This window comes from Idiotropiscis lumnitzeri, chromosome 17 (assembly GCF_059441095.1).
Source record: "Idiotropiscis lumnitzeri isolate Australia: NSW breed Sydney's pygmy pipehorse chromosome 17, RoL_Ilum_1.0, whole genome shotgun sequence".
NCBI lineage: Eukaryota > Metazoa > Chordata > Actinopteri > Syngnathiformes > Syngnathidae > Idiotropiscis > Idiotropiscis lumnitzeri.
The window spans coordinates 10,907,549-10,919,028 of NC_142407.1; the positions used below are offsets into that span (position 1 = coordinate 10,907,549).

Sequence of the window (11,480 nt, forward strand, 5' to 3'; positions counted from 1 at the left end):
GGGTAAAATTGGCATATACGTACCAATTAGTTTACGTAGTTTGTAAAACATTACTATAATCCGTTGCGTACAATCCGACTTCGGCAAACATCGTTTCAGTTTGTACGACAGCTCGTAAAACAAAAAAAATGGGGGGAAAAAAACAGACCCAACTGTTGTTATTCTCACCACCTCTAGAGGGGGATAGCGAGTTGAGCGCACTAATTGACATCGTCATTTCTGTACCAAAAGAAGGAAACGGTACGTCGATAAAACAGACCCCTCTGCGATATCAAAACATAGGGTGCGTTAAGGTAAGCGAAAACTCTTTGGTGTCTTTAAAAAGTGTTGTATTAGTTCTTTCTATATTAGCAGATATTGAAACACGCGGAGAAACTTCAGTTTGAAGGCTTGCCTGAATAAATTACGTCGTAGCTCCGAACGCTAAACTGTTGTGCTACTAACAAGCCTCCTTGTTTTATATCCCGGAAAGCTAGCCGTATATTAGATTAGATTTAAAAAGCTAACCGTGTAATAATGACGTGGTTTTTTTAAATTATTATTAACGTATTCAATGATTTTGTGATATTTTAATTACAGTGAGGGGGCAGCGGAGGAGCAGGATGGATGTCCTGACTCACATACTTACAGACCCTCTTGAACCTAAAGAGGAGCAGGAGGGTCAAATCACTGAGGAGTGCATGCTGGGTAACTGCAGGGTCACCCTGCCTGAGGAACTACTTGAAGATGTAAGTTTAGAACGCTGCGTTGACACTGTGTGGGTTGTGAAAACGATAACTTTGATTCCTGTTTTGTCACCAGCCTGAAATCTTCTTCTCTGTGATGAGTGAAAGCACGTGGAGTGAGGTGCTGTCCGATTCCCAGCGGCAACACCTCAGTCAATTTTTGCCACAATTCCCCGACAATAATAAAGCAGAGCAGGGCAGCGCTGTCGACGACCTGTTCAACAACAGAAATTTTCATTTTGGAAATCCTCTTCATCTTGCACAAAAACTATTTAGAGGTCATTTACACACTCACTTATTAATCAACTCTCCAAAATGTAATATTGCTCAGAGGTGGTGGTGTTCATGTTCTAAACACAGATGGTTACTTCAACCCTGAAGTTGTCAAGTACAGACAGCTGTGTGCCAAGTCTCAGCAAAGACGACAGTTGTACTCTCTTCAGCACTATTATCACAGGCTGCTGAAACAAATCCTCGTCTCTCGAAAGGTAAGTTCCGCAAAAAAATGTTGGAAGTACAACGATACTCGCAAGTTGGTCTCAATATATCATCTTCTTTCAGGAGTTACTGGATTTTGCAGTTCACAACGGTCTGGACTTTCCACCAAAGAGAAAGGTACAGACGAAGAGTCACGCTGAAATACGAGAACAAAAGGTTAGAAGAAGACTGAGGCACATTTTAAAGGAGGTTAAAGCAGAATGTGGAGACAGTAACCCTTCATCTGATGATGACGGTCAGTATTTTTCTTCATCTCTCACAATCAGTTTTTTTTAATGCATTTCTACAAGTTGGCAAGCTGGTTTAGGATTTTAATTAGGGAGTTGTGATGGGGGGTGTGGGGGTTGAAAGTACTAAAGTAATAAATTTCACTTCTCTGCATCAGTACTTTTTTGCACATGCTTGTAGATCTAACATTGTGGACACCGGCACCACAGTCCCCCTCCTCGCCGACACCCACAGTCTCACTCAGAGTAGTGCCCAGCCTCTCCACCCAAGACATGAAGACCACTGGTGGGTTATTGTATATGTATAACTTTATATAGTCAAAGTTTTCATCACAATCCGTTGTCGAACTTAACATGTATAACTGAGCCTTGTATGTTTAACGGAAAATAATGGGGCTACGAAAGGCGAACTACAATATAGCGCGGGATTATTGTGATCTCGATGGCCAAGTTAATAAGACAAATTGTCATTTCCTTCAGAAAAAATCCATCTTGGAGAGCAGGAATTGAAAACCATGCTACAAAACCATCGGGAGAAGAGGAAGCGACAACCAGTAAGTGACGTTTGGATAAGATTCAAATGGGTCTAGTGTTAACTTGGACCGCATATCACGGACATTTCTTCTCCTCAGGATCATCCAGACTTGATGACTTCCGACATCCATCTCAGCGACATACTCTCCCGGGCAAATATTGGTCGCAAATCAGCCTTACGTGAGTGAATCGGCTTCAATAAGTTACACTAAACTGCCTTTTCTGTTACCAATATTTTTAATTTCTTTTCCCAGCACTTTTTGAGCTGTCCCTGCCCAAGAGAAAAATAAAAGAAGAGAGAAGGAAGAAGAAAATGAGAACAGTGAAAGTGGAATCCGAGGATCCCTGTGACGCGCTGACTTCTGACGGCCCAGCAGCCCCTCTGGCGAACATCATCAACTCCTTGCCAGACACGCCGTTGACACCGCTGGCCAACATCAAGGAGGAGTACGTCCGGCGCAGAACAAAGAAGAAACGTTGGGGCACACCTTATCAATTTGCGTAACCAACATCATTGCAGAATCCTGGAGGAACCTCCGAGCAGCCCGGTCGTCGTGGAAGAATTAGCCGTCAGTTTCTTCAGCTTGTTGGAGGCCATTTTGAGGACGGAGCACCTCGCCAGCACTTCACTGGTACATCCGTGTGGCCTCATACGCTTATTAGTCTATAAAATTATAATATCTTCTTGCGGATGTGCTCCAGTTGGAGGAGAAAGTCCAAATGTGGCAGATGTCTCCTGCGAGCTCACTCAACACCTGGTTTTCATCCGCCTCCTGTTGGTCTGACTTGGTCCTCCACGCCTTGCAGTTTCTTGCAGGAGAGACTAAAGGTAAGGCCATTTTCAAGAGAAGCTCGGTCGTCAGTGCAGTTTTGCCTCACTCCTAACTCTTCCTATTAGTGTGCAGAAATGTCACACACTAGTGGGGGAAAAAAAACATAAGAAAATAATAAGTGAGCTGCATTTTCTTACAAGTGAGGACATTGGACCTTAAGATAGTGAATAAATGTTCAAATGGCTTTCCTGACGTACAGACGCGTCAACCAGCACACTACGCTTATGCTGTTGTCAAAATGCAAAAAAAAAAACGTTGTGTTTTTGCCTGAATTTTTTTTTACAGAAGGTGTCATGGCGCTTCCCAGCGGCTTCCTGCCTTTCGTGGAATTTGTGGATGAAGCGCAGCAGTGGAAGTGGATCGGTGAGAGGGATTCATGATTGACAGTCCTAATTGACGCCGTGTCGGACTTTCACGAGATTAATGTCCGTTTGGTTTATTTTAGGCCCCACGCAGGATGCAGAGAAGGACTTAATTGCACTCTGTCAACTGTGGCTGGACTCCAAAGATTTTGTGGTCAAGGTTATTGCAAACCTACTCACAGTTGGAGGGGAAAAAAAATCTATATTCATGTTTATGGTTCGTTTCTAAGTCACTTTGTCACCCGCAGACTGAAAGTGAAGAGCTATCTGATTTAACGCCCCCCATGCCACGAGTGTAAGACTCAATCCATGCAAAACTATCAGATTTTTTTTTTATGTATTTATCATTGTGAATTTTGAAATTCTTAAATAACTTTAACAGTTTGACTGATTATGTGGTGAGACCCAGCACGGGAGATGAGAGACAACTCTTCCAAATTCAGGTTGCTTTTCTTATTTGTTTGACTGTTTTATTTTTGTTTATTTTTTTTGGTGTGTGTTTATAAAAACTACTGGTACTTAATAGTTTTATTTTGTTATTTAGGAGCAGCAGAGATACAACCAACCCCACAAAGCCTTCACCTTCCGCATGCATGGCTTTGAATCGGTCGTGGGGCCCGTTAAGGGAGTGTTCGATAAGGAGATGTCTCTCAATAAAGCTCGGGAGCACACGTTGCTGCGCTCCAACCGCCCGCCATACGTCACCATCCTCTCTCTGGGTTAGCTCATCGTCCCGTTATTGCTTCACTTGTGTGTGAAACCCAACCAGATGCTTTGAAGCCCCTTTCTCTCCCCCCAATAGTGCGGGACGCAGCAGCCAGGCTCCCCAATGGAGAAGGAACTCGGGCAGAAATCTGTGAACTGCTGAAGGACTCGCAGTTTCTTGCCCCCGATGTCACAAGTGCACAGGTTGAGATGCACTTTTTTTTTTTCTCCTAAACGCTTTTGATAACCTCTTTATTAAACGGTCGACTCATTCTCGTGCCGTTTAGGTGAACACGGTTGTCAGTGGGGCTCTGGATAGACTGCACTACGAGAAGGACCCCTGTGTCAAGTACGACATCGGTCGCAAACTCTGGATTTACCTGCACCGCAACCGCAGTCAAGAAGAGTTTGGTGAGTGGCCGTTTTTTTCTTTTTTTTAATACATTATTGTCAAGTAGGACAAGAATTTACATCTAGCGGGGTTCACAACACAGAGAGATTTATTGTCTGTATGTTTGTGACAGCTAACAAAAATCCTAATTTCACTATCTCGAGAAACGAGTCAATCTAGGAGGCCAACTAAATTCTATTTAATGTTTGAATAATATGTCTATATATTTCCACTTGTCAAGTTGTTTCCATGATTTTGGGTGTGAACGCGGGAATATCGGTTTGTTCTCTCCCTTATCCAGAACGGATCCACCAGGCTCAAGCTGCTGCTGCAAAAGCAAGAAAGGCACTGCAGCAGAAGCCGAAACCTTCATCCAAGCCGGTGAGACAACCACTCATTTATTTGGCTACATTTTCACCAGGCTGTTAGATTTTCGTTCAAGGTTTTGAGTGGCGAATTTAGTTAAGGGCCTCAAGTCTCTTATTTGATTTCTGTTAGAAATCTGGCAGTAAAGAAGGTGGTAAAACAAGTGGCTGTTTGGAAGCAGGACAGGATATAGGTCCCAGTCCCATGTCGCCGACACATTCTACACCGACGCCAAACACTCCTGGGACCCCGAAGTCACCTCTGCCCTGCACAGTCACTATCCCAACTAAGACCACGGTCCCGGATGCAATCAAATCCAGCCCGGGGTGAGTTTCTTGTTCTCACTGTTTTTGCACAACACTTCACATCAACTTAACTGTCTGTCTTGCAGCGTTCTCTTGGTGTCTCCCCCACCCTTGCCTCAGCTGGGCTCAGTCTTACCCGCCAGTCAGGCCGGCCCAGCCACATCTCAAACCGTCACTTCGCAACACGCGGCCCGAATAGTGAGTCACCTGGCGGCAGGCTCCCTCCCTCAGGTGCGGGTCGTCTCCGCTCAGCCAGGACTTGGTTCTCCGTCAGGAAGTCAGCAAGCTGCTTTGATCCATCAGAACCCTCATCAGATCAGGATGCCGGTGTCTATGGCAACCAAAGGCCTCTCACAGGTAAAAGGATAAATGATGATATGAGGTCATGTGTTCTTAATATGTAATTACCTTCATGTGCACCTCCATGTCCAAAACAGGCAGTCGTATCCGTGCCTTTGAGGAGCCAGTCTGCCAGTCCTGTGCAGGTGCCTAACACCCTGTCGGTTTCCACGGCAACCGTGCCCAAACCGCAGACTGCGTCACCTGGCAGTCCAGCCAACATCCCTACATCATCGCCGGCGATCTTGCAAGGAGTCGCCAGCCAAAACATCAAACAGGTAAACCATGCGACATGTTATGCAACTGTGATGTCATTTTTAATCAACAGCAAGTGGCAAAATGGCTGCCCCCTGCTTTATCATTTGTATTTTCTCCTCCAAGGTGTCCATCACGGGCCAGTTAGGTGTGAAGACCCCAGGAGCAGCAGGAATTCCACTTACCGCCACAAACCTCCGCATCCAGGGTAAAGATGTCTTGCGCCTTCCGCCCTCCTCCATCACCACGGACGCCAAAGGCCAGACTGTACTGCGGATCACGCCGGACATGATGGCCACGCTCACCAAATCTCCCGTGGCGACAGTCAAACTCACTCCTGACTTCCTGGGCACGAGCGCCGGCGGTGGTAGCAAGAGCATATCGGCCACTCTCCACGTCACGCCACCTCACCCGTCCGTCTCCACCCCTGCGTCCTGCACAGGGGAGGTCTCGGCCGCCAAAACTACGCCCATCGCGTCCACGCTGCTGAAGGCCGCAGGAGATACAGCCATCCGTCTGATGCCCACTTTGGGCGTTACCGTGGCCGATCAGAAATCTCGGACCTTCTCCACTGTCAGCTCCCCGGACAAGAGCGGCACCACCATCCGTATCATGCCGGGCCTCGGGGTGATCCCGCAGAAGCAAGGTCAGACCATTACGATGACGTCCGCCGGTGGCAGTAAGTCCGCGACGGTTTCCACCGGCGGTAACGTCATGACCGTTGCTGGTGCGAAGGGCATCACTGTGGCTTCGGGAGCCTCGGCTTCTCCTCTGAAGTTGGGGGCAGCCACGGGAAGTATGCGCCAGATGCCTACACCTGTGGTCAACACGCAGACGGTAAGAGAGTTAATTATGTGCCATATTGTAGTGATTACAACATTTGTATTCACCAAAGCAGATTTAAACAACAGAAGAAGACCTTCATCAAAAATTACCAAACTCTTAAAGCTACTTTGGACTCTATTAATACCATCTAACTAATTGTTTCAAAGAAGTCATTATCTTGAGTTGAGGTGCAACGATTAATTGATTAATATATTTGAAAAATTATTTATGGTTTAGATAACGTGGAAATTAAAATCAATTTGGGGGGGGGGGGGTATATACAAATTATTTTCTTTTTTTTTACGAGAATTGAATCATAGTTTGAGTTTGGGTCAAGATTGCTCATCTAAGACAAGAAGGGTCAAGTTTATGTTGATCTTCATAAATTGTGTTGCCTAAACACAAAGAAACAATGGCAACAATGCTCTCGTTTCCCCTCATCAAAGGGCAAGTTACCTGCCCGCATCACAGTTCCGCTATCTGTCCTCAACCAACCGCTGAAAAGTAAAAGTGTGGTGACCACACCAATTGTGAAGGGGAGTCTCAACACAAAGTAAGTTTCAATATATGCGCTGCATTCAATATTGATTTGATAGACTTACATGAACCTTTCTGTTGCAGTCTCAGCAGTTTGGGTAGGAACATCATCCTAACCACCATGCCTGCGGGCACCAAGTTGATTGCTGGGAACAAACCAGTCAGCTTTGTCACTGCGCAACAGTTCCAGCAGCTCCAGCAGCAAGGACAGGCTACACAGGTTGGTAGCAAGTTCTAGGAAGCAGATACAGTCATTGTGGCACTATGCTCAGGAGAATTTGTAAAATGTTTACAGTGCTTTACTTTTTCCACATTGGCAGCAATTAGAGTGGCAAGTCAGTAGTGGCTCACTTCCTTGTCCGGCGTTTCCACTTACCTTCCGCTTCTTTAGGTGCGCATCCAGACAGTCCAGGCGCAGCAAATCCAGCAGCACATGGCGGCAGCTTCCCCCAAATCTGTGTCCACGGTTGTCGTCACCACGGCGCCTTCCCCAAAATGTCAGCCCGAGCTCCCACCTGCACCGCCTCAGTGATCTGAGCTCACTATCATTCGCCCTCTGTTATGTGTGTCTTTTCAGTGTGTAATCTTATCCATGTAACTCGAAAGCACGTTTGTATTTAGTGATGTTAATCAAGTATTGTTTTATTTTTTTTGAATAGCCTTCCTCAACTACATTTCATCAATCTCATTCCCCCTACTGTTGAAGCAGAAATATTAAATTATGAGTACTGTAATATCACTGATTAAATCTCACAACTTAACTGTTTATTTATTACATTTTAAAGATTGACAAGAAAACATTTAAACACCACCTTTTACCTTTTTTTTTTTCATCACATGTGTCGTAAATGTTATTAAAATGTCAAGGGTCAGCTTCGGTTAGAATGTTGGCCTCACAGTTCTGATGTTTGGCATCCCTCTTATGGAGTTTGCATGTTCTCCGTGCACTTGTGTCGGTTTTCTTTCAGTCATATGACTTTCTCCCACGTTGCAAAAACATGCTTTTAAAGGTGCATTCTAGACTTTCAATTGTCCATAGAAGTGTGAAATATCGTTTGTCCAGATGTGACAAGAGTTGACTGATGGCCAGTCCTGTGTGCACCTGCTCATAGTTAGTTGCGATAGGCTCAACTCTCTTGTGAACCTAATAAGGCCGAGCAGGAAAGAAAACAGGTGGATGGCTGAACACATTTTGGACCTGAAGAACATCTGATTTAAAAACAAAAAAAAAGTGCAAATTTTCAGACAAAGCAACAACATAAATGATCATTTTCAAGTCGTTACTCCTCTTCTGACTCTTCGAGCAAAGCTTTCTCTGAGTTTGCAGCAGACATTTTATTCCGCATCACTATCTCGATGTCTCGTGATTTTCTGGAGAATCTCCTTATGGTGCTTTGGGAATAAAAACAAAAAAAAAGGCTGGTTACACATTTAAAATTGAGCGTGTGAAATTGAGTCGTGTGGAAAAAACAACCAAGATGCAGAGTTCTATTAATTAAAAAAAAAATGTTTTAGTATTTTAGTTGAATGAAAACGTCCTACAATGTGAAGCACAGCTCTTAGTATGGTGTCGCACAATATTAAAAACTGTTAAATGAATAATCCCATGGTGAACTACTCACATCCAAACGGCAGCCGAGGTGCCGGAGACGACAAACAAAGCCGCCGCCAAATGCCAGCAGAAGCACATTGTGACAAACATGATGTTGTTATGCAAAGTCAAATCCCACTGCGGGCCGCTCAGCGGGTACAGAACGAAACCGATCTGGAAAAAGGTTCAAACACCGCGGTAAACAACAGGCACTTTCGGAGAGGCGTTGATAATTAACCACAATTCATCCCCATCCCCCAAAAGCCAAACAATTTGAAGTTCATTTTCTGGAGAAAAAAAATCATCCTGAAATGTTGGAATGGATCATGCACAGCTCCGCTATTTTAAAGTTTTGGGGTTTTTTTTGCATCTCCGATTGAAAAATGTAGTACTATTTGTTGGCCAGTGTTGATGCAGTTCTCGTATTTGATCTCAGCATTTGTCAGTATTACCTGGTAGAACCACGAGCCCTGCAGGATGAATAAGCACGCTTTCAGCATCTCCAGGATAAAGTGGTCTCTCATGAACACTTCCATCATGGTGCTGGCTGACCCACTGAACACGGCAACCAGCAGCAAAGAGTGGATGTGGGCGTCCAGTGGGGGGCGACTGTGCACGTGGTAGTAGAACAGAAATCCTAGGGTCACAAAACAAGAACATGTCGCTCACCAAGTGCATCACTACTGAAGGCCGAACACGAATATACAAAAATCATAAAAAACGTTTTGGGACACCTGGCCGTTAAACAGGAAGCGAGCGATTACCAGAAAACAGCTTTGTAGCCCAACTTTTTTTTTATCATGTCATCTTACCTTCCACAAAAAGAGCCAAGGAGAGAGCGAGGCGGTCCACGCCAACCGGCACCAGTTTGAACGCGGTGCTCACCACCAAAGCTATTCCCGAGATGCCGAAGAAGAGGTACATGGTGGTGTGCTGCCAGTTCATCAGCTTGACCCACGAATTGTTGTCGTAGAGGCGAGCGTGTGGCCCGTCCACGACGAACTGTTCCACCATGATGCCTGAGACAGGAACACGTCGGTTAGAGCGCATTCGGAAGAGTTTCAACGAAGCGTCGAGCGGGAAGACTGACCGAGAAATGAGGCAAAGATTTGCAAGCCTCCCTCGATGTAATCCATTCGTTGAAAGAACGGAGGCAAAATGGCTCTGCCTTTGGGCTGTTTTATCCTCCAGTAGTGCTGGAAGGTTTGTTTGACCGTCAGCCATAAGCCAAAGAGCAAGAAGAACGAGCCAGGAATGGCGTGGCCCCCAAAGTTGGCCATGGCGAGGCCTGAAAACACAAACAGGAAACAATCAAGTCAGTAGCCACTTTGAGCATGCTGCTCTTTTCTCGTTTTGTAGTTTAAAGTGCAAACTGATAATCTTGCATTTTATGACAGTCCGATGGCTTGTTAAACTGTGATGATAAATCAATCCAACGTTCAACAAAAACGTTCTCCCCATTAAAAAAAAAAAAAAAAATGGTTTCAAAAATACAAATCAACAACTTTTCTCCTGATAATATACATATGCACATAAGACCCACATTTTCATTTCAAATCATTTTAGAGCAATTGAATTGAAACGCACAGTGTGTAATGTGGGAGGAAGCCCGAGAAAACATTAAAAGCAGGCGAAGAACATACAAACTCCCCACATGCAGCCCCATGAGGCACATTTGAAACACTAACTTCCTATTGTGAGACGAATATGCATCACTAGGTCCCTATACCACAAAATATACACTAACATCATTTTCAACCACAAATAAATAGATGATTTACTAGGATGTAACATTTTGGAGCAGGTCCGATAATTGTGAGCCTTTAGAGAAATTGAGATGCAATTGCATTGCAAAGAACATGTGTTTATCTTTGGACATCGAGTGTTGCAAACAATACTAATAAACACGTGACTGTATGTCACAAGGAAATTGTATACAAATGCATTTAAATTAACTAAATCAGGAGGAGGGTGGGTCGACCAACAAATATATACATACACACGACAGAGTTCACTAATTGGCAAGTTTTGTCTCAAACATTTAGTGGAAAAGTAAATCAAACATTCAACCTCAGCACGTCTAGGATATCCTGTTCGAGAAGTCGACCGATTCTACGCACTAAATTTGTAATTTGCTTCCACAAGCGGGTACAGTTCAATAAATATTTTTGTTTGTTTTAATAATTTTCAGGATTAATTTCAAAGGGAAAAATTTAACGAGTGCTCATTTTTACTCGTCTGTTTGTGGACAGCACGAACGACCTGGTCAGACGAGTTTTTTTTTTGTTTTTTTGCTCGCCGAATGTGGCAGATGTCATAAACGTGAAATTCAAACCAACAAGACACCCTACGAAGAGCAAAAAGTCGCTACACGATACCTTAACTTCCGCGTTAAATTCCGAGGTAAGGAAAATGTGCGAACGTAGCCACCTGTCACACGATGTAGAGGCGGGGTGGGGGGTGGGGGGGGGGTTGGGGGGAGTTGTTGAGTCAGTGTGCGTTTGCGTCCCAATGGCCCCACCCAACATTTATTGCAGTCAGGCCACCCTCCACTCGCAAAGTGGCGAACAACAAGCGCTTTCGGCACATTACCGTAATGCACCGTGTTGCACAGTAATAAAAACAAGAGAGGCGGCTGGCTTGACTTCGTTTTTGCGAGTGGAGGCTGGCCTGACTGCAGTCAACATTTACTTATTTTTTCTCCCACCACACGGACGCTTCTTTACGGAGCCCGCCGGGGGACATCGGGAAAATATTTAAGATTGCGTTATAATGCAATACTTTGCAATATATTGCAATAGTTATGCAAAAAAAAATAATCGCAATACAAATGAAAAAGAAAATAAGAATAAAAAAATATTGCGCCGTAAAAAAAAAAGAAAAAAAAAATATCACACTCGAATATCAAACATCAGAACTGTGAGGCCGAAAACGAACATCCATCTACATCCCAAATACATAGCAAATACTACCCTCTAGTGGCAGCT

At 44.5% G+C, this 11,480-nt stretch overlaps 2 protein-coding genes across 4 annotated transcripts; one reads left to right on the forward strand and one right to left on the reverse strand.

Moving 5' to 3' along the window:
- The first annotated feature begins 204 nt into the window (after positions 1-204).
- nfrkb (nuclear factor related to kappaB binding protein) lies at positions 205-7,800 on the forward strand. The gene is made up of 26 exons (XM_088280336.1): positions 205-293; positions 580-728; positions 802-1,003; positions 1,086-1,213; positions 1,287-1,458; positions 1,632-1,736; positions 1,931-2,004; positions 2,083-2,164; positions 2,239-2,431; positions 2,505-2,616; positions 2,687-2,813; positions 3,103-3,180; positions 3,263-3,339; positions 3,428-3,474; positions 3,562-3,622; positions 3,724-3,898; positions 3,982-4,088; positions 4,172-4,295; positions 4,577-4,656; positions 4,774-4,967; positions 5,033-5,303; positions 5,384-5,563; positions 5,667-6,377; positions 6,812-6,918; positions 6,987-7,122; positions 7,294-7,800. Exons 2-26 carry the CDS (start codon positions 603-605, stop codon positions 7,432-7,434), a joined length of 3,810 nt encoding a protein of 1,269 aa, XP_088136462.1. The 5' UTR covers positions 205-293; positions 580-602; the 3' UTR covers positions 7,435-7,800.
- Positions 7,646-10,957, reverse strand: tmem45b (transmembrane protein 45B). 3 transcript variants are annotated; one of them, XM_088280360.1, is made up of 6 exons: positions 10,872-10,957; positions 9,584-9,781; positions 9,306-9,512; positions 8,946-9,130; positions 8,525-8,667; positions 7,646-8,294 (listed from the first exon to the last, which is right to left on the reverse strand). In XM_088280360.1, the coding sequence occupies exons 2-6, from the start codon at positions 9,771-9,773 to the stop codon at positions 8,183-8,185; spliced, it is 837 nt and encodes a 278-aa protein (XP_088136486.1). In that variant the 5' UTR covers positions 9,774-9,781; positions 10,872-10,957; the 3' UTR covers positions 7,646-8,182. The 3 variants fall into 3 exon arrangements, with proteins under 3 accessions (XP_088136486.1, XP_088136487.1, XP_088136485.1); XM_088280361.1 differs by lacking the exon at positions 10,872-10,957 and adding an exon at positions 10,564-10,817; XM_088280359.1 differs by lacking the exon at positions 10,872-10,957 and adding an exon at positions 10,081-10,216.
- Positions 10,958-11,480: the final 523 nt, after the last annotated feature.

Coding starts and splice junctions, on each gene's coding strand:
- nfrkb (XM_088280336.1), top strand. CDS start 603: ATGGATGTCCTGACTCACATACTTACAGACCCTCTTGAACCTAAAGAG. Junction 1,004..1,085: donor TGCACAAAAACTATTTAGAG/GTCATTTACACA, acceptor TTCTAAACACAG/ATGGTTACTTCAACCCTGAA. Junction 4,657..4,773: donor CGAAACCTTCATCCAAGCCG/GTGAGACAACCA, acceptor GATTTCTGTTAG/AAATCTGGCAGTAAAGAAGG.
- tmem45b (XM_088280359.1), bottom strand. CDS start 10,168: ATGTGCCTCATGGGGCTGCATGTGGGGAGTTTGTATGTTCTTCGCCTG. Junction 8,668..8,945: donor AGGGCTCGTGGTTCTACCAG/GTAATACTGACA, acceptor ACCTTTTTCCAG/ATCGGTTTCGTTCTGTACCC. Junction 8,295..8,524: donor ACCTCGGCTGCCGTTTGGAT/GTGAGTAGTTCA, acceptor TTATTCCCAAAG/CACCATAAGGAGATTCTCCA.